The sequence below is a fragment of the Nerophis lumbriciformis genome, linkage group LG21 (genome assembly GCF_033978685.3).
Source record: "Nerophis lumbriciformis linkage group LG21, RoL_Nlum_v2.1, whole genome shotgun sequence".
Taxonomy (NCBI): domain Eukaryota; kingdom Metazoa; phylum Chordata; class Actinopteri; order Syngnathiformes; family Syngnathidae; genus Nerophis; species Nerophis lumbriciformis.
In genome coordinates this window covers 2,842,269-2,864,872 of record NC_084568.2, presented here as the reverse complement: position 1 = coordinate 2,864,872, position 22,604 = coordinate 2,842,269, and the positions used below count along the sequence as shown (strand labels likewise).

The window sequence follows — 22,604 nt, the reverse complement described above, 5'->3', positions numbered from 1 at the left end:
TACAAGAACACACACACACACGCGCGCACAAGCACACGTAAAATAACTAACGGCCTTCCTCTGCCCCCGTGATCCGACCTTGGATAAGCGGAAGAAGATGGATGGATGGATGGAATAGGGAAGTCCTTCTTTAGCTGCAGTCTTGTTTTATCATATATTGCGCCTGTCAATGTTTACTTTTGTATGCACGTTAAATCAACAACAAAAAAATCCTGACTTTGGAGCAATGTTCACGGACTCTAGTATTTGGCTCTCTATTGAAAAATCCTGACTTTGGAGCAATGTTCACGGACTCTAGTATTTGGCTCTCTATTGAAAAATCCTGACTTTGGAGCAATGTTCACGGACTCTAGTATTTGGCTCTCTATTGGATGCAATGGTTTTCCGCATTGGGACCATGATTTCGGTCTTAACTTGAACACCGGTCCTCATACGGAATGTACTTTTCCTTGTTGATATCCTAATACAAGAACACACACACACGCGCGCGCGCACAAGCACACGTAAAATAACTAACGGCCTTCCTCTGCCCCCGTGATCCGACCTTGGATAAGCGGAAGAAGATGGATGGATGGATGGAATAGGGAAGTCCTTCTTTAGCTGCAGTCTTGTTTTATCATACCGTATTTTCCGCACCATAAGGCGCCCTGGGTTAAAAGCCGCGCCTTCAATGAACGGCATATTTCAAAACTTTGTCCACCTATAAGCCGCCCGGTGTTGTAAGCCGCATCTAACTGCGCTAAAGGAATGTCAAAAAAACAGTCAAATAGGTCAGTCAAACTTTAATAATATATTAAAAACCAGCGTTCTAACAACTCTGTTCACTCCCAAAATGTACGCAAATGTGCAATCACAAACATACGTATATCAACATGGACAGAGCTGTGTGAAAAAAGCCACCCGGCCTCTTCGCGTAAACTTAAACTTACCTTAACCACTCGCTCATCTTTTCTTCATCCATCCCTTCGAGTTAGCTTTTATGATGACGCCGGCTGGAAAGGTCTCTTTTGGCAAGGTCTTCCTTTTGAATATCACCATGGGTGGAAGTTTCTGGCCATTAGCATGGCAAGCTAGAACCACAGTGAAGGATGACTTCTCATTCCCTGTGGTGCGAATATTCACCGTACGTGCTCCCGTTGTATCCACAGTGCGGTTCACAGGAATATCAGTTGCTGTGAAATAGTAATCCGTGTGTGGATGGAGAGATTGCGTCTTTTCATGAACCGGATCCCTGACGCTTAGTAGGAGCCATTTTGTGGTCTTTACAGATGTAAACACACAAAGGAAATGAAACGTACGGTGATATCCGCGCGCTTTTTCTTCTTCTACGCGGGCGGGTGGTTGCTTACAGTAGAAGAAGAAGCGCTTCCTGTTCTATGGGGGCGGGTGCTTACCTTGGCGGTTGCTTGCGTAGAAGAAGAAGCGCTTCCTGTTCTACCGGGGAAAAAGATGGCGGCTGTTTACCGAAGTTGCGAGATCGAAACTTTATGAAAATGAATCGTAATATTAATCCATATATAAAGCGCACCGGGTTAAAAGCCGCACTGTCAGCTTTTGAGTAAATTTGTGGTTTTTAGGTGCGGCTAATAGTGCGGAAAATACGGTATATTGCGCCTGTCAATGTTTACTTTTGTATGCACGTTAAATCAACAACAAAAATCCTGACTTTGGAGCAATGTTCACGGACTCTAGTATTTGGCTCTCTGTTGGATGCAATGGTTTGGTCCTAACTTGATCACCAGTCCTCATATGGAAGGTACTTTTATTGTTGATGTCTCTTGAAGGGTCGAAATACAAGAACACACACACGCGCACGCACTCGCACACGTAAAATAACCAACGGCCTCCCTCTGTTCTGTGACCCTGTCTGTCTGCTGCCCTCCTGACTAGGTCATGGCTGGATGGAGATGTAGAAAGGAAGGTCTGTTTATGCATCCTGCCTGCCCTTGGTTGGGATCCCCCCTTCCCCACTCCTATCCCTCCACACACACACACACACACAAACTTTGACCCGGACATGGTGAGGTCCACACAAATAGGAATACGGTGTACGTAAACGTGGGGCCAGGGGAACACGCCGTTTGTGTGCACACAAATAAGCCCCACTCCCAGCTCCTCGTGTCCACAGCACCCGGCGGGGCGTCCCGTCTCCCGCGCCGCCCAGCAGCCGGCCGGCCCCGCGCCGCTCGCTAATGTTTTCTGCTCGAGTGTGCAGGCCTCTTTGACTCACTCACCAGCTGGCCGGCCAGTGAATAGAGCTGTGGGCTCAGGTCCATGACACTTGTGAGGTCTTGGCTGAGGCTGAGGAGGGAGGAGGGTGATGGAGGCCAGGGGGGGGGGGGGGGGGTGCTGGGATAAGACGCAGCGACCCTGAAATATGAGCATTTCTAAGTGGTTTTCATGCGGAGTATACCATATTTATACCCAACCTTGCCTGCTGCTGCTCTTTTATTGGAATACCATAAAACCGCCCAAAAAGCCTCTGGAATGAGCTTTATTCCCCAGTCAGAACAAACACCGCTTCCCTTATCAATGGCTCGTTACTTGTTTGCAGGTGCAAGACCTGTTTTGGGAGTATTTCAGTTGGAAAGGAACAAGTCTAAGCTGGTCTGACATAGTTCTTTTCTCCCAGCTACGGTTTACTTTAGCTCCAGTGTTGTTGATGCAGCGCTTATGGCCGTTTTCTGAGGTCAGCCCGTGGTCATAAAATGAGAGGGAGCGCCAATTAACTCCGGCGGAGCAGCTGCTATGAAACAGAGCTCCATGCTTGTATAGAGCGGGGCCTCCCTCTATCATTTGTGTGTGTGTGTGTCAGTTATCAAACATCTGCCACAGTCCACAACAAAAGACACAGGCCTTCTCCATTAACTCCTTCATTACCAAAGTGGGGGTGTTTCAGGTGCCCCTCACTCGCGATAAACTGACTTTATGCTGGTGTCTTATTTTCAACACAAAATGCACGGAGCAAAAACTAAGTTACCGTATTTTCCGCACTATAAGGCGCACCGGATTATTAGCCGCACCTTCTATGAATTACATATTTCATAATTTTGTCCACCAATAAGCCGCCCCGGACTATAAGCCGCGCCTACGCTGCGCTAAAGTGAATGTCAAAAAAACGCTGCGCTAAAGTGAATGTCAAAAAAACAGTCAGATAGTTCAGTCAAACTTTAATAATATATTGAAAACCAGCGTTCTAACAACTCTGTCCCAAAATGTACGCAAATGTGCAATCACAAACATAGTAAAATTCAAAATGGTGTAGAGCAATAAATAGCAACATAATGTTGCTCGAACGTTAATGTCACAACACACAAAATAAACATAGCGCTCACCTTCTGAAGTTATTCTTCATTCGTAAATCCTTCGAATTCTTCGTCTTCGGTGTCCGAATTGAAAAGTTGCGCAAGCGTGGGATCCAAAAATGGCCGGCTCCGTCTCGTCGAAGTCATCGGATTCAGTGTCGCTGTTGTTGTGCAGCAGTTCTGTGAATCCTGCCTTCCGGAAAGCTCGGACCACAGTTGTGACCGAAATATCTGCCCAGGCATTTACGATCCACTGGCAGATGTTGGCGTATGTCGTCCGGCGCTGTCTGCCCGTCTTAGTGAAGGTGTGTTCGCCTTCGGAGCTGTGTGAAAAAAGCCACCCGGCCTCTTCGCGTAAACTTCCCTTAACCACTCGCTCATCTTTTCTTCATCCATCCATCCCTTCGAGTTAGCTTTTATGATGACGCCGGCTGGAAAGGTCTCTTTTGGCAAGGTCTTCCTTTTGAATATCACCATGGGTGGAAGTTAGCATGGCAAGCTAGAACCACAGTGAAGGATGACTTCTCATTCCCTGTGGTGCGAATATTCACCGTACGTGCTCCCGTTCCACAGTGCGGTTCACAGGAATATCAGTTGCTGTGAAATACGGTAGTAATCCGTGTGCGGATGGAGAGATTGCGTCTTTTTATGAACCGGATCCTTGTCGCGTAGTAGGAGCCATTTTGTGGTCTTTACAGATGTAAACAGGAAATGAAACGTACGGTGATATCCGCGCGTTTTTTCTTCTTCTTCCGGGGGCGGGTGGTAAGAAGCGCTTCCTGTTCTATGGGGGCGGGTGCTTTCCTTGGTGGTTGCTTGCGTAGAAGAAGAAGCGCTTCCTGTTCTACCGGGAAAAAAGATGGCGGCTGTTTACCGAAGTTGCGAGACCGAAACTTTATGAAAATGAATCGTAATAAAGCGCACCGGGTTATAAGGCGCACTGTCAGCTTTTGAGAAAAATTGTGGTTTTTAGGTGCGCCTTATAGTGCGGAAAATACGGTATACCAGCGGTGAACATGCTTATTTGCACCTTTCAAAAGACATGTTATGTTATGTTATTTTCATTTACCGTATTTTCCGCACCATAAGGCGCCCTGGGTTATAAGCCGCGCCTTCAATGAACGGCATATTTCAAAACTTTGTCCACCTATAAGCCGCCCCGTGTTATAAGCCGCATCTAACTGCGCTAATGGAATGTCAAAAAAACAGTCAGATAGGTCAGTCAAACTTTAATAATATATTAAAAACCAGCGTGATGTGGGCGCGCATGGAGTCGTATATCAACATGGACGGAGCTGCGTGAAAAAAGCCACCCGGCCTCTTCGCGTAAACTTCCCTTAACCACTCGCTCATCTTTTCTTCATCCATCCATCCCTTCGAGTTAGCTTTTATGATGACGCCGGCTGGAAAGGTCTCTTTTGGCAAGGTCTTCCTTTTGAATATCACCATGGGTGGAAGTTTCTGGCCATTAGCATGGCAAGCTAGAACCACAGTGAAGGATGACTTCTCATTCCCTGTGGTGCGAATATTCACCGTACGTGCTCCCGTTGTATCCACAGTGCGGTTCACAGGAATATCAAAAGTCAGTGGAACCTCGTCCATGTTGATAATGTTCTCTGGCCGGATCTTTTTTTCAGCTATCTTGTTTTTACAATATGCACGGAAAGTAGCCAGCTTTTCTTGAAAGTCTTTAGGCAGTTGCTGTGAAATAGTAGTCCGTGTGCGGATGGAGAGATTGCGTCTTTTCATGAACCGGAAACCTGTCGCTTAGTAGGAGCCATTTTGTGGTCTTTACAGATGTAAACACACAAAGGAAATGAAACGTAATATCCGCGCGCTTCTTCTTCTTCTACGCGGGCGGGTGGTTGCTTACAGTAGAAGAAGAAGCGCTTCCTGTTCTATGGGGGCGGGTGCTTACCTTGGCGGTTGCTTGCGTAGAAGAAGAAGCACTTCCTCTTCTACGGGGAAAAAAGATGGCGGCTGTTTACCGTAGTTGCGAGACCGAAACTTTATGAAAATGAATCTTAATATTAATCCATATATAAAGCGCACCGGGTTATAAGCCGCACTGTCAGCTTTTGAGTAAATTTGTGGTTTTTAGGTGCGGCTAATAGTGCGGAAAATACGGTATTATGCGCCCCCCAACCAACTGTTACATCAGCCTGGGGCGCAGCCCGAGTAGAGAAACAAAAAATAAACAGAAACAGAGACCGAGACACTAGGGGTGTAACGGTACACAAACATTTCGGTTCGGTACATACGTAGATGTTCAACGTAATGAGTCCGGTACCGGTACCAAAAATGTATTTCGATACTTTTTGATACTTTTCTAAATACAGGGGACGACAAAAAAATGACATTATTGGCTTTTTTTTAACAAAAAAATCTTAGGGTATATTAAACATATGTTTATTATTACAATCGAAGAACAATTTGGTCCTTAAATAAAATAGTGAACATACTAGATAACTTGTCTTTTAGTAGTAAGTAAACAAACAAAGACTCCTAATTAGTCTATGCAGTAACATATTGTGTCATTTATACACCTATTATTTTGTACACATTATTAAGGACAAGCTGTAAAAATGTATTTGCACACTCTTGGCATTCTCTCGATGAGCTAACTCCTTCAAGACTGTCGGAAAACCATTTCAGGCGACTTCCTCTTGAAGCTCATGGAGAGAATGCCAAGAGTGTGCAAAGCAGTAATCAGAGCAAAGGGTGGCTATTTTGAAGAAACTAGAATATAAAACATGTTTTCAGTAGGGGTGTAACAGTACACAAAAATTTCGGTTTGGTTCATTTTCGGTACAGTAAGAAAACAACAAAATATAAATTTTTGGGTTATATATTTACCAAATTTGCAAAATCTTCCACCAAAAATATTTTTCTCAGTGGAATATTTGATGTGAAGTAATGGGAACCTTGGATAGGTCAATAATTCATAATAACATTGATTTTGATTCAATATTATGTTTTGAGCAATGACAGTTTGAAAGAAAAAAAAACAGCTTTGTTTTATTAGTCAACATTGCAACTTTTTCTAAATTAAATTTAAGCTTTTTTATTTCACTTTTGTTATGTTTTTGTTTATTTTAATAGTATTTTTAGAATGTGCCGTGGGCCTTTAAAACATTAGCTGTGGGCCGCGAATGGCTTCCGGGGCACACTTTTGACACCCCTGCTATAGATAATAACAAATTAAATCTGATAAATCTATGGATTTATCAGTATTTATGGTATCCAAATACCCTCACCAATGCTGCTGCACGCACAATTTGTTTTGTTTTTAACCCCTTCTTAACCCTGAACGTACATTGAAAATATATGCAACCCTAACTCTATCGTAGCCCGTTAGCTGCTAGCATGCCGCTAACGGGCTAGAACGTCCTCTTTTTACCGGACATGTCCTCTTTTGCGGAGCTGTCAGGGCGGAGTTTCTTAAATGCTTCAATTGTCCAGCATTTTGAGTAAACAATGCACACTGTTTACACAACGTGCGTTGCGCCAGTGGTCCCCAACCACCAGGCCGCGGCCCGGTACCGGTTCGTGGATCGATTGGAACCAGGCCGCACAAGAAATTAAAAAAAAAAAAAAAAATATATATATATATATATATATATATATATATATATATATATATATATATATATATATATATATATATATTTTAATTTTTTATTTTTTATTTTTATTAAATCAACATAATAATCAATATCGGTTTTTTTATTATCAGTATCGTTGTTTGTTTGTTTTTTATTAAATCAACATAAAAACACAAGATACACTTACAATTAGTGCACCAACCCAAAAAACCTCCCCCATTTACACTAAATCACACTCATTCGCACAAAAGGGTTGTTTCTTTCTGTTATTGATATTTCTGGTTCCTACATTATATATCAATATATATCAATACAGTCTGCAAGGGATACAGTCCGTAAGCACACATGATTGTATTTTTTTATGACAAAAAAAAGTGACAAATTTTCTAGCGTTGACCGGTCCGCAGTTACAAAAACGTTGGGGACCACTGCGTTACGCTACTTAATATGTATCTGTGGAAACTCGTTCGGTACACCTCCGAACCGAACCGAAGCCCCCGTACCGAAACGGTTCAATACAAATACACGTACCGTTACACCCCTAGCATCTCCTCATCCGTGGCTCACTAGTGCAACAACAACGCCGGAAATGTGTCCCGTGAAAAAACGCTCTAAAAACTAAAGTTCCTTGGGTATATAATGTAATTTCACTACACCGGTATGTTTTTAGCGCTTCCATAGCGAGATCTAAGTTAGAACTTTACACTACTTTACATTAGAAATGACAACAGCGGAGGATGAATGTCCCATAACAAGAAGATAGAGAAAAAGAAGATTATCGACTGCATTTATATTATTCACATGTGAATAATGTTGTATAATAGACTGTATTTATATTATTCACATGTGAATAATATAAATACAGTCTATTATACAGCATTATTCACATGTGAATAATGCTGTATAATAGACTGTATTTATGTTATTCACATGTGAATAATGCTGTATAATAGAGTGTATTTATATTATTCACATGTGAATAATGCTGTATAATAGACTGTATTTATATTATCCACATGTGAATAATGCTGTATAATAGACTGTATTTATATTATTCACATGTGAATAATGCTGTATAATAGACTGTATTTATGTTATTCACATGTGAATAATGCTGAATAATAGACTGTATTTATATTTTTCACATGTGAATAATGCTGTATAATAGACTGTATTTATATTATTCACATGTGAATAATGCTGTATAATAGACTGTATTTATGTTATTCACATGTGAATAATGCTGTATAATAGACTGTATTTATACTATTCATATGTGAATAATGCTGTATAATAGACTGTATTTATATTATTCACATGTAAATAATGCTGTATAATAGACTGTATTTATATTATTCACATGTAAATAATGCTGTATAATAGACTGTATTTATATTATTCACATGTAAATAATACTGTATAATAGACTGTATTTATATTATTCATATGTGAATAATGCTGTATAATAGACTGTATTTATATTATTCACATGTAAATAATGCTGTATAATAGACTGTATTTATATTATTCACATGTAAATAATGCTGTATAATAGACTGTATTTATATTATTCACATGTAAATAATACTGTATAATAGACTGTATTTATATTTTTCACATGTGAATAATGCTCTATAATAGACTGTATTTATGTTATTCACATGTGAATAATGCTGCATAATAGACTGTATTTGTTATTCACATGTGAATAATGCTGTATAATAGACAGTATTTATGTTATTCACATGTGAATAATGCTGTATAATAGCCTGTATTTATCTTATTCACATGTGAATAATGCTGTATAAGAGACTGTATTTGTATTATTCACATGTGAATAATGCTGTATAATAGACTGTATTTATATTTTTCACATGTGAATAATGCTGTATAAGAGACTGTATTTGTATTATTCATATGTGAATAATGCTGTATAATAGACTGTATTTATATTATACACATGTGAATAATGCTGTATAATAGACTGTATTTATATTTTTCACATGTGACTAATGCTGTATAATAGTATTTGTTATTCACATGTGAATAATGCTGTATAATAGACAGTATTTGGTATTCACATGTGAATAATGCTGTATAATAGACTGTATTTATGTTATTCACATGTGAATAATGCTGTATAATAGACTGTATTTATACTATTCATATGTGAATAATGCTGTATAATAGACTGTATATATGTTATTCACATGTGAATAATGCTGTATAATAGACAGTATTTATGTTATTCACATGTGAATGATGCTGTATAATAGACTGTATTTTTATTATTCACATGTGAATAATGCTGTATAATAGACTGTATTTATATTATTCACATGTGAATAATGCTGTATAATAGACTGTATTTATATTATTCACATGTAAAAAATACCAAAGTGTTTATTGTCTATTGTGAGCGAACTGTGGTGCTGAATTTCCCCCAGGGATCAATAAAGTACTTTCTATTCTATTCTATTATCACAACACATTTAAAATGAATGTCTTCTACCTTACAGGATATGATGTATCAGCTGCTCCAGGGGCTGGACTTCCTGCACTCGCACCGCGTGGTCCACCGTGACCTGAAGCCCCAAAATATCCTGGTCACCAGCACAGGGCAGATCAAACTGGCCGACTTTGGCCTGGCCCGCATCTACAGCTTCCAAATGGCGCTGACCTCTGTGGTGAGTCCACCTATTCGATCTAATAAGGCCCGATCTTACTTTGAGATGCCCAACAAAAGCCCTGATGGGGTTATTTGTTCAAGAAAGCCAGGGGGTTTTTATTGAAGACACACTGCCTCCCGTCCTGTGGGAGTGGGATGAAAAGCATCAAGCACATGGTATCAAGCTGCAATGGGCCACCTGATAGAATTTCGCAGTGTAAAGTGAGAGTCTTAAGAATCCCTCATTGGCGATGGCGGGCAGGGATGGAGCAGACGTGGAGACGCAGGGGCCCCCCCTCCCTTTCCCCGCCGTCGGCACTTTGATGTCCCTCTGCTGAGCTTCTGGCTCTGATGACTAGATAATATACAGACAGAAAACAAATCTTTGGAAGGCATTGAATTAGCCAGAGAAGAGAGCCAGCAAATGTAACTCACTACCTTTTTTTTGTCCTTTAATTGTCGAGGGATGTTTTTATCTTTATGAAAGTACTTAGCTTTCGTTGAACTCATTAACTCCGACTAAAAAATGTACATTTATACTGAGTTGTTATACTTTTTTCTCTGATAAATAGATCTTTATTACGGCGTGGCGCAGTGGGAGAGTGGCCGTGCGCGACCCGAGGGTCCCTGGTTCAATCCCCACCTAGTACCAACCTCGTCATGTCCGTTGTGTCCTGAGCAAGACACTTCACCCTTGCTCCTGATGGGTGCTGGTAGCGCCTTGCATGGCAGCTCCCTCCATCAGTGTGTGAATGTGTGTGTGAATGGGTAAATGTGGAAGTAGTGTCAAAGCGCTTTGAGTACCTTGAAGGTAGAAAAGCGCTATACAAGTACAACCCATTTATTTATTTATTTATTTATTGCTGTTTGTCCTCACGTCATACATTCCAGATCAGAAAGGAGGCAGTCAACTCACAATCAAACCTCATTTTCCCATGTAACTCTTGTTTAAAGGGGAACGTTATCACCAGACCTATGTAAGCGTCAATATATACCGTATTTTCCGCACCATAAGGCGCCCTGGGTTATAAGCCGCGCCTTCAATGAACGGCATATTTCAAAACTTTGTCCACCTATAAGCCGCCCCGTGTTATAAGCCGCATCTAACTGCGCTAAAGGAATGTCAAAAAAACAGTCAGATAGGTCAGTCAAACTTTAATAATATATTAAAAACCAGCGTGATGTGGGCGCGCATGGAGTCGTATATCAACATGGACGGAGCTGCGTGAAAAAAGCCACCCGGCCTCTTCGCGTAAACTTAAACTTACCTTAACCACTCGCTCATCTTTTCTTCATCCATCCATCCCTTCGAGTTAGCTTTTATGATGACGCCGGCTGGAAAGGTCTCTTTTGGCAAGGTCCTCCTTTTGAATATCACCATGGGTGGAAGTTTCTGGCCATTAGCATGGCAAGCTAGAACCACAGTGAAGGATGACTTCTCATTCCCTGTGGTGCGAATATTCACCGTACGTGCTCCCGTTGTATCCACAGTGCGGTTCACAGGAATATCAAAAGTCAGTGGAACCTCGTCCATGTTGATAATGTTCTCTGGCCGGATCTTTTTTTCAGCTATCTTGTTTTTACAATATGCACGGAAAGTAGCCAGCTTTTCTTGAAAGTCTTTAGGCAGTTGCTGTGAAATAGTAGTCCGTGTGCGGATGGAGAGATTGCGTCTTTTCATGAACCGGATCCTTGTCGCTTAGTAGGAGCCATTTTGTGGTCTTTACAGATGCAAACACACAAAGGAAATGAAACGTACGGTAATATCCGCGCGCTTTTTCTTCTTCTACGCGGGCGGGTGGTTGCTTACAGTAGAAGAAGAAGCGCTTCCTGTTCTATGGGGGCGGGTGCTTACCTTGGCGGTTGCTTGCGTAGAAGAAGAAGCACTTCCTCTTCTACGGGGAAAAAAGATGGCGGCTGTTTACCGTAGTTGCGAGACCGAAACTTTATGAAAATGAATCTTGATATTAATCCATATATAAAGCGCACCGGGTTAAAAGCCGCACTGTCAGCTTTTGAGTAAATTTGTGGTTTTTAGGTGCGGCTAATAGTGCGGAAAATACAGTACCTTGATGTTGCAGAAAAAAGACCATATATTTTTTTAACCGATTTCCGAACTCTAAATGGGTGAATTTTGGCGAATTAAACGCCTTTCTAGTATTCGCTCTCGGAGTGGCCATTAGCGTCAATATATACCTTGATGTTGCAGAAAAAAGACCATATATTTTTTTAACCGATTTCCGAACTCTAAATGGGTTCATTTCTAATATTATAATATTATAATATTCGCTCTCGTAGCGATGACGTCACAACGTGGCGTCACATCGGGAAGCAATCCGCCATTTTCTCAAACACCGAGTCAAATCAGCTCTGTTATTTTCCGTTTTTGCGACTGTTTTCCGTACCTTGGAGACATCACGCCTCGTCGGTGTGTTGTCGGAGGGTGTAACAACACCAACAGGGACGGATTCAAGTTGCACCAGTGGCCCAAAGATGCCAAAGTGGCAAGAAATTGGACGTTTTGTTTACCACGCAACTGCGTGAGAATTCACAGACGTGTGGATGTGTTGAAGGTGTGCTGGAAAATGCGGAACGGAAATTAGGGAGCAGCAGAAAAGTGGAATGTATTATTTAAATCGGTGCGTTGGAAAACACGGACCGGAGTTTTTTTTAAACTGGATCTGGATCGGCATTTCACCATGCCTTGCCGATACACAATTTTTGGCAAATATCGGCAGCCGATCCGATCCAAATATCGGATCGGGACATCCCTAATTTGAACTAAGCAAAATTATCTGCCAATAGAACAAGAATATTCGGCTTGTCAAGACTTTCCAAAACAAGTAAAATTAGCTAACCTCAATGAACCCAAAAATACCTTAAAATAAGTATATTCTCACTAATAACAAGTGCACTTTTCTTGGTAGAAAAAAGAGACCTTTTTGCTCAATATGTTGAAAAATATTCTTAAATGAAGTACCGTATTTTCCGCACTATAAGCCGCACCTAAAAACCACAAATTTTCACAAAAGCTGACAGTGCGTCTTATAACCCGGTGCGCCTTATATATGGATTAATATAAATATTTATTTTCATAAAGTTTCGGTCTCGCAACTACGGTAAACAGCCGCCATCTTTTTTCCCCGTAGAAGAGGAAGCGCTTCTTCTTCTATGGTAAGCAACCGCCAAGGTAAGCACCCGCCCCCATAGAAGAGGAAGCGCTTCTTCTTCTACTGTAAGCAACCACCCGCCCCCGTAGAAGAAGAAGCAGCGCGCGGATATTACGTTTCATTTCCTTTGTGTGTTTACATCTGTAAAGACCACAAAATGGCTCCTACTAAGCGACACGCGTATAACGCAGAATTTAAACTTACATCACAGATGGTGTCAAAAAACAAGTGAAGCACACAAATACAACACTCGCCGTCATTCCGGGTGGATTAACCAAAGAACTCCAACCGCTCGATATTGGTGTCAACAGGGCATTTAAAGCACGACTGCGAACGGCGTGGGAACAATGGATGACCGAAGGCGAACACACCTTCACTAAGACAGGGAGACAGCGCCGGACGACATACGCCAACATCTGCCAGTGGATCGTAAATGCCTGGGCGGATATTTCGGTCACAGCCGTGGTCCGAGCTTTCCGGAAGGCAGGATTCACAGAACGAGACGGAGCCGGCCATTTTGGATCCCGTATTCGCCCAACTTTTTAATTCGGACACCGAAGGAGAAGAATTCGAGGGATTTATGAATGAAGAATAACTTCAGAAAGTGAGTGTTATGTTTATTTTGTGTGTTGTGACATTAACGTTCGAGCAACATTAAGTTATTGATGTTATTGCTCTGCACTATTTTGAATTTTACTATGTTTGTGATTGCACATTTGCACATTACCGTACATTTTGGGAGTGAACAGAGTTGTTAGAACGCTGGTTTTTAATATATTATTAAAGTTTGACTGACCTATCTGACTGTTTTTTTGACATTCCTTTAGCGCAGTTAGATGCGGCTTATAACACGGGGCGGCTTATAGGTGGACAAAGTTTTGAAATATGCCGTTCATTGAAGGCGCGGCTTATAACCCGGGGCGGCTTATGGTGCAGAAAATACGGTAGATGCTAGTGCCATTATCTTGACATAATGATATGCACTCGGCATTACATTTCTTGAAACCAGCAAACTTATACTAAAAACTAATTTATTGTTCTTAAAGGGGAACATTATCACCAGACCTATGTAAGCGTCAATATATACCTTGATGTTGCAGAAAAAAGACCATATATTTTTTAACCGATTTCCGAACTCTAAATGGGTGAATTTTGGCAAAATAAACGCCTTTCTAATATTCGCTCTCGGAGCGATGACGTCACAACGTGGCGTCACATCGGGAAGCAATCCGCCATTTTCTCAAACACCGAGTCAAATCAGCTCTGTTATTTTCCGTTTTTTCGACTGTTTTCCGTACCTTGGAGACATCATGCCTCGTCGGTGTGTTGTCGGAGGGTGTAACAACACCAACAGGGACGGATTCAAGTTGCACCAGTGGCCCAAAGATGCCAAAGTGGCAAGAACCGACGAAAGCTATGCTACGACAGAGATGGCAAGAATGTGTGGATATCCTGCGACACTCAAAGCAGATGCATTTCCAACGACAAAGTCAAAGAAATCTGCCCCCAGACCCCCATTGAATCTGCCTGAGTGTGTGAGCAATTCAGGGACAAAGGACCTCGGTAGCACGGCAAGCAATGGCGGCAGTTTGTTCCCGCAGACGAGCGAGCTAAACCCCCTAAACCCAGTCTTGAAAGAGTTAGCTCATTGAGAGAATGCCAAGAGTGTGCAAATAAATTTTTACAGCTTGTCCTTAATAATGTGTACAAAATAATAGGTGTATAAATGACACAATATGTTACTGCATACGTCAGCAGACTAATTAGGAGCCTTTGTTTGTTTACTTACTACTAAAAGACAAGTTGTAGTATGTTCACTATTTTACTTAAGGACTAAATTGTTCTTCGATTGTAATAATAAACATATGTTTAATATACCCTAAGATTTTTTTTGTTAAAAAAAGCCAATAATGTCATTTTTTTGTCGTCCCCTGTATTTAGAAAAGTATGAAAAAGTATCGAAATACATTTTGGTGGCGGTACCGGACTCATTACATTGAACATCCATACCTGCCAACTACTCCGGTTTTCCCGTAATTAGTACGGTTTTCATCAACCTATTCCGGGTTACGGTTGCAGTGATAAAAAATACGGTTTTTCATTCATTAAAAAAAATTTTTTTTTTTTAAGTTTTATTGACGAAATCGCGTAACAACAATGACAATCGACACTGCTTCCCGTAACTTCCTATCGAGCCATTCCGAATGCCATGCGGGAGGCTATTTATAGCACCGCTGCCAAGCACGAGGCACCAGTTGCCATTGTTTCCAAACGAGCCAACGATCATGGAATCAGCCGGAGAAAAATCGCAAACGAGTCTTAAACCGAAAAGAAAACTGCAGTCATTCCGTGAAGAATATTCAAAAGCCTATCCGGGAATAATTATCCGTTCCAAAAAGGGTGAAAACTACGCGAATTGCACCTTGTGCAGACAAGATTTTTCGATCGGACACGGAGGAATTAGCGATGTAAAAGACCACGTTGGGACAAAAGAACACAAGTCTAATGCCGTTGCTGGGGATACAAGTGGATTTTAGCCACAAAAAGGTAATGACACCAATGTTATCTATTGGAATTGTTTAGTACTGTTATACTGTTAAAAGTGTTTATACTATTTATGCTTTCAAGTCCAAGTTGAAGAAATCTTGTTAAATGTTGACAGCATAACTACCAAAATACAGAAGTATGTCCTTAATATTTTTGCAGTGCTATTTCTGTTGAAAAGTTAAAATGATTACATTAGAGATGTGATGTGCCACTTTTCAAGTGTCTGATGGCTTAAATTAATTTTCATTAATTTTTCATATTTTGAATTCTTTTGAAAGGCTTCCAAAAAAACTACATTTGAATTGTAATTCCATGCTATTGACAGGGCTATTAATTTTAATGAAGTTAGCTTACCATGTTTACAGTATGATAATTGTGATAGAAATGTGAATTTTAGGCACAGAATATTTTTTACAATTGAACAAGGCAGTAGATTATACAAGCTTGGACAGAAAGTTAATAATGACACCAATTTTTTTTTTTAATGGAATTGTTTAGTACTGTTTTACCATTTGTTTACTGTAAAAAGTGTTTATACTGTTTATACTTTCAATGAACAAATTGAAGTCTTGTGAAAGGTTGACAGGATAACTGGCATTAACTGTCAAAATAATTTCAAACTATTGAAGTTAGCTTACAGAATAAACATGTCAATCAACCCATATGATTTTTGCTGTAATATTTTTGTTTTGAAAAGTCACTGTGACTGATAGAAAAGTGATGGTTTTAGCAACATTTTAACCTGTCTGAATGCAATCAATCATTTTGCGTCGGGGGGCGAAGGAACCCCCCACCAGGACTTTGTCCTGGACCTACCGGGGCCTGCGGCCCCTGGACCCTGGCTACTAGGTTTTTCTGATTTCAAAAGTTGGCAGGTATGAACATCTACCAGCATCACTGCCAGAGCAAGTGCATGGCATGTACTTGCTTTAGAGCCGCGTCTCTTCTAAGGATAAATATCATTAATATCATAAATACCTGAAATGAATTGCTGAACATGAGTGCAGCTGCTTAGCTTGAAAGTGATGACATTGTTATGTTTAGATGTGCCGTTTGATTCTGATAACACACGACACAATTATCTATTTGAAGTAGCTGTATCTCAACTTTCACTTTTGCTTTACATGATGCTCCACAATGTGCACAGTGTGTATGGCTTTTTAGTTCTGGTCATTGCTTGCTTTATTAGTGGCAGGGGACATTTTCATACCTGGAGGGAATTCACCCTCAGGTATGAGTGACAGATGTTGAGTCACTGCACACCCACAGGCATTTAACTTATGAGCTGCTTTCCACACGTACACTCATTTCCTTTCTACATTATACAGCAAAGACCGCAAGAATAAAAACTGTGAGCGTGGAGTAGTCTTATCACTGGATTTTCGGTTGCAAATGAATACAGTGGGGCAAACAAGTATTTAGTCAGCCACCAATTGTGCAAGTTCTCCCACTTAAAATGATGACAGAGGTCTGTCATTTTCATCATAGGTACACTTCTACTGTGAGAGACAGAATGTGAAAACAACACACAGTAGCTGGTATTTTGGCCCATTCCTCCATGCAGATCTTCTCGAGAGCAGTGATGTTTTACACTTCAACTGTGAGAGACAGAATGTGAAAAAAAAAATCCAGGAATTCACATTGTAGGATTTTTAAAGAATTTATTTGTAAATTATGGTGGAAAATAAGTATTTGGTCAATAACAAAAATTCAACTCAATACTTTATTGCCAACAAAGGTTATTTTACAGAGGTCAAACGATTACTATAGGTCTTTACCAGGTTTGCACACACAGTAGCTGGTATTTTGGCCCATTCCTCCATGCAGATCTTCTCGAGAGCAGTGATGTTTTGGGGCTTCAGCCTTGTGTCAGGGACCGTCAACAGCAGCTGATCGGCTGATCTTAAGGATCGGGTGGGGCAGTAAGGCTGAAGGAGGTCGGAGAGATAGGTTGGCGCGAGGTTGTTTAGACATTTAAAAACAAATAAAAGGAGTTTAAAATTGATTCGGTAACGCACAGGGAGCCAGTGAAGGGACGCTAAAATTTCAAGAGAAGAATATCGACCCTAGCTTCCCTGGCCTGCTGACATCAACTCCAAAACTGGACAGATCAGCTTTCAGGAAAAGAGCGTGGATGAGGGTATGTCTACAGAATATATTAATTGATGAAAATTGGGCTGTCTGCACTCTCAAAGTGCATGTTGTTGCCAAATGTATTTCATATGCTGTAAACCTAGTTCATAGTTGTTAGTTTCCTTTAATGCCAAACAAACATACCAATCGTTGGTTAGAAGGCGATCGCCGAATTCGTCCTCGCTTTCTCCCGTGTCGCTGGCTGTCGTGTCGTTTTCGTCGTTTTCGCTTGCATACGGTTCAAATCGATATGGCTCAATAGCTTCAGTTTGTTCTTCAATTTCGTTTTCGCTACCCGCCTCCACACTACAACCATCCGTTTCAATATATGCGTAATCTGTTGAATCGCTTAAGCCGCTGAAATCCGAGTCTGAATCCGAGCTAATGTCGCTATAGCTTGCTGTTCTATGCGCCATGTTTGTTTGTGTTGGCATCACTATGTGACGTCACAGGAAAATGGACGGGTGTATATAACGATGGTTGCAAATGAATACAGTGGGGCAAAAAAGTATTTAGTCAGCCACCAATTGTGCAAGTTCTCCCACTTAAAACAGAGGTCTGTAATTTTCATCATAGGTACACTTCAACTGTGAGAGACAGAATGTGAAAAAAAAATCCAGGAATTCACATTGTAGGATTTTTAAAGAATTTATTTGTAAATTATGGTGGAAAATAAGTATTTGGTCAATAACAAAAATTCAACTCAATACTTTATTGCCAACAAAGGTTATATTACAGAGGTCAAACGATTACTATAGGTCTTTACCAGGTTTGCACACACAGTAGCTGGTATTTTGGCCCATTCCTCCATGCAGATCTTCTCGAGAGCAGTGATGTTTTGGGGCTGTCGCCGAGCAACACGGACTTTCAACTCCCTCCACAGATTTTCTATGGGGTTGAGGTCTGGAGACTGGCTAGGCCACTCCAGGACTTTCAAATGCTTCTTACAGAGCCACTCCTTCGTTGCCCGGGCGGTGTGTTTGGGATCATTGTCATGCTGGAAGACCCAGCCACGTTTCATCTTCAAAGCTCTCACTGATGGAAGGAGGTTTTGGCTCAAAATCTCACGATACATGGCCCCGTTCATTCTTTCCTTAACACGGATCAGTCGGCCTGTCCCCTTAGCAGAAAAACAGCCCCAAAGCATGATGTTTCCACCCCCATGCTTCACAGTAGGTTTGGTGTTCTTGGGATGCAACTCAGTATTCTTCTTCCTCCAAACACGACAAGTTGAGTTTATACTAAAAAGTTCTATTTTGGTTTCATCTGACCACATGACATTCTCCCAATCCTCTGCTGTATCATCCATGTGCTCTCTGGCAAACTTCAGACGGCCCTGGACATGCACTGGCTTAAGCAGGGGGACACGTCTGGCACTGCAGGATTTGATTCCCTGTCGGCGTAGTGTGTTACTGATGGTAACCTTTGTTACCGTATTTTCCGCAACATAAGGCGCCCTGGGTTATAAGCCGCGCCTTCAATGAACGGCATATTTCAAAACTTTGTCCACCTATAAGCCGCCCCGTGTTGTAAGCCGCATCTAACTGCGCTAAAGGAATGTCAAAAAAACAGTCAAATAGGTCAGTCAAACTTTAATAATATATTAAAACCAGCGTGATGTGGGCGCGCATGGAGTCGTATATCAACATGGACGAAGCTGCGTGAAAAAAGCCACCCGGCCTCTTCGCGTAAACTTAAACTTACCTTAACCACTCGCTCATCTTTTCTTCATCCATCCCTTCGAGTTAGCTTTTATGATGACGCCGGCTGGAAAGGTCTCTTTTGGCAAGGTCTTCCTTTTGAATATCACCATGGGTGGAAGTTTCTGGCCATTAGCATGGCAAGCTAGAACCACAGTGAAGGATGACTTCTCATTCCCTGTGGTGCGAATATTCACCGTACGTGCTCCCGTTGTATCCACAGTGCGGTTCACAGGAATATCAGTTGCTGTGAAATAGTAATCCGTGTGCGGATGGAGAGATTGCGTCTTTTCATGAACCGGATCCCTGACGCTTAGTAGCAGCCATTTTGTGGTCTTTACAGATGTAAACACACAAAGGAAATGAAACGTACGGTAATATCCGCGCGCTTTTTCTTCTTCTACGCGGGCGGGTGGTTGCTTACAGTAGAAGAAGAAGCGCTTCCTGTTCTATGGGGGCGGGTGCTTACCTTGGCGGTTGCTTGCGTAGAAGAAGAAGCGCTTCCTGTTCTACCGGGAAAAAAGATGGCGGCTGTTTACCGTAGTTACGAGACCGAAACTTTATGAAAATGAATCTTAATATTTATCCATATATAAAGCGCACCGGGTTATAAGGCGCACTGTCAGCTTTTGAGAAAATGTGTGGTTTTTAGGTGCGCCTTATAGTGCGGAAAATACGGTACTTTGGTCCCAGCTCTCTGCAGGTCATTCACCAGGTCCTCCCGTGTGGTTCTGGGATTTTTGCTCACCGTTCTCATGATCATTTTGACCCCACGGGATGAGATCTTGCGTGGAGCCCCAGATCGAGGGAGATTATCAGTGGTCTTGTATGTCTTCCATTTTCTGATAATTGCTCCCACAGTTGATCTTTTCACACCAAGCTGCTTGCCTATTGTAGATTCACTCTTCACAGGCTGGTGCAGGTCTACAATTCTTTTCCTGGTGTCCTTCGACAGCTCTTTGGTCTTGGCCATAGTGGAGTTTGGAGTCTGACTGTTTGAGGTTGTGGACAGGTGTCTTTTATACAGATAACCAGTTCAAACAGGTGTAGGGCTGCAGCTAACGATTATTTTTCTATCGATTAATCTATAGATTATTTTTTCGATTAATCTGTTAATCTATAGATTTTTTTTTTTTTCGATTAATCTATAGATTATTTTTCCTTTTACCGATTATTTTTTTTATTTAAAATGAAGAGGAAAAAATAAATGTAGGCCAGTTTTTTCAAAAGGCATGGCTTTTATTTACAAAAAAAAAAGTATGGCCACTCAGTCAACATTGACAACAACGTGACAAAATATTCTGTAACAATGTAAACATTTAAAACTTTTAACATTTAACAAAATTAAAAGTAGCTTATTTGCTTTTTAATGTGCAAATATAAAAGTAAACATCCAGTGCAAATCTTAATATTCTGGAATAGTATAAGCATTTAAAAAGTAAAAGTATTGCTTATTTTGCTTTAAAATGTGCAAAAATAAAGATAAACATCCAATACAAAAAAGTGCAAAACGGAAATATTCTGTAACAAGTGTAAACATTTCAACAAAAGTAAAAGTATTGCTTATTTGCTAAAATGTGCAAAAATAAAGCTAAACATCCAATACAAAAAAGTGTACAGTGTAAACATTTCAACAAAAGTAAAAGTATTGCTTATTTTGCTTAATAACACAACAATGATAGTATGATTAAAGTGAAAGTTAATTGTTGGTTTGTACATAGTATATGTAACTGTTAATGTTGTAAAAGGTATTTGCACAACTAATTAACGTTAGCGTTTGTGACACGTCTTGTGCCGTGGGGTTCTTTCAGGACCGACAGACTGAACGCCAGACGGCTTTGCCAGGTTTACAATCTTTTAATTTTACACAAAGTCTTTTCTCTTCCAACTCTTTTCTCTTTCTTTCCTCGCTTTTCAGCTCCTCTTCCTCGCTCGCTCGTCGTCCCCTGTCTCTTGCGGCGTCGCTCCCGGCGCGCCCCGCCTCGCCGCTCGCTCGCCGCCGCCGCCTCTCCACAGCGTTAAAGAGGAGCGCGTCTTTGTAAACACTGAACAGGCACGCCAAACGCGCCTCTCAGAGCAAACGGTGCTTTAGTTTATGAATTTACAACGCAGATACAAATGACACATTCATGTTTTTGTGTAATAATGACAACGTATACGCACGCGGACGAATGACTTGTTGATGGTGATGGCAAGAACGCTGTCGGGGGTTTTCTTTTCAAATGTTCGTTCATAGCCGTTGTGCTGCTATGATAGGCCATTTCCGCTCGACACAGTGTGCATACAACAACATTATTAGGCCGTTTATTGAAATACTCCCACACTTTTGACGACTTTTGGCGTGCTTTTTTTCCCCTCGCTCGCATCGTCTGCTTTGCGCTCCGCCATGACAGTAGTGTGACGTAAATATGCGACGCGCCGACGCACAAAAACGGTGTCGACGTATTTACGTAACCGATGACGTCGACTACGTCGACGCGTCGTTTCAGCCTTAAACAGGTGCCATTAATACAGGTAACGAGTGGAGGACAGAAGAGCTTCTTAAAGAAGAAGTTACAGGTCTGTGAGAGCCAGAGATCTTCCTTAAAGTGACCAAATACTTATTTTCCACCATAATTTACAAATAAATTCTTTAAAATTCCTACAATGTGAATTCCTGGATTTTTTTTTCACATTCTGTCTCTCACAGTTGAAGTGTAAAACATCACTGCTCTCGAGAAGATCTGCATGGAGGAATGGGCCAAAATACCAGCTACTGTGTGTGCAAACCTGGTAAAGACCTATAGTAATCGTTTGACCTCTGTTATTGCCAACAAAGGTTATATTACAAAGTATTGAGTTGAATTTTTGTTATTGACCAAATACTTATTTTCCACCATAATTTACAAATAAATTCTTTAAAAATCCTACAATGTGAATTCCTGGATTTTTCACATTCTGTCTCTCACAGTTGAAGTGTACCTATGATGAAAATGACAGACCTCTGTCATCATTTTAAGTGGGAGAACTTGCACAATCGGTGGCTGACTAAATACTTTTTTGCCCCACTGTATTTCTGTGTCTGAAATGCCTCCGTTAGCAGTTTTTTGGGCTTTCTTCTAATAAGAGCAGAGAATTGACGCTACCTTTTGGTTGACCAAACCTCACACCGTTTAAGAGGATCTTCCCCCTTGCCCAACACTGAGCAGCAGTTACTTATTTAGTCACCTAATGCCGCCGTTATTGGCAGACAGATGGGCCGTGCTGTTGCTTAAGAGAACCAAACACTTCTCCCCCTAATGATTAATTCTGCACTTCCAAAATGACACCTTGACTGCTGTGGACATTTGCATGCAGTTGTGAAGAATTCCCCCCTTTGCTTGTTTCGTCTCACTGCTTGTTGTCTCTTCAACACTTAACCTTTTTTTATGCAGACATTCTTTGACTCATGTAGGCCACTTGTACTGGGACTGCTCTACACTTATATGGACTTTAGC

The 22,604-nt window shown here is 41.1% G+C and overlaps 1 protein-coding gene across 2 annotated transcripts in view; it reads left to right on the top strand.

Moving 5' to 3' along the window:
• The window catches only part of cdk6 (cyclin dependent kinase 6), a 219,962-nt gene that overhangs the window by 83,725 nt on the left and 113,633 nt on the right, over nt 1-22,604 (top strand). For both annotated transcript variants that reach the window (XM_061983240.2, XM_061983239.2), the window contains exon 4: nt 9,430-9,597. In XM_061983240.2, the coding sequence (XP_061839224.1) occupies nt 9,430-9,597 (168 nt within the window). The remainder of the gene's footprint in view (nt 1-9,429; nt 9,598-22,604) is intronic.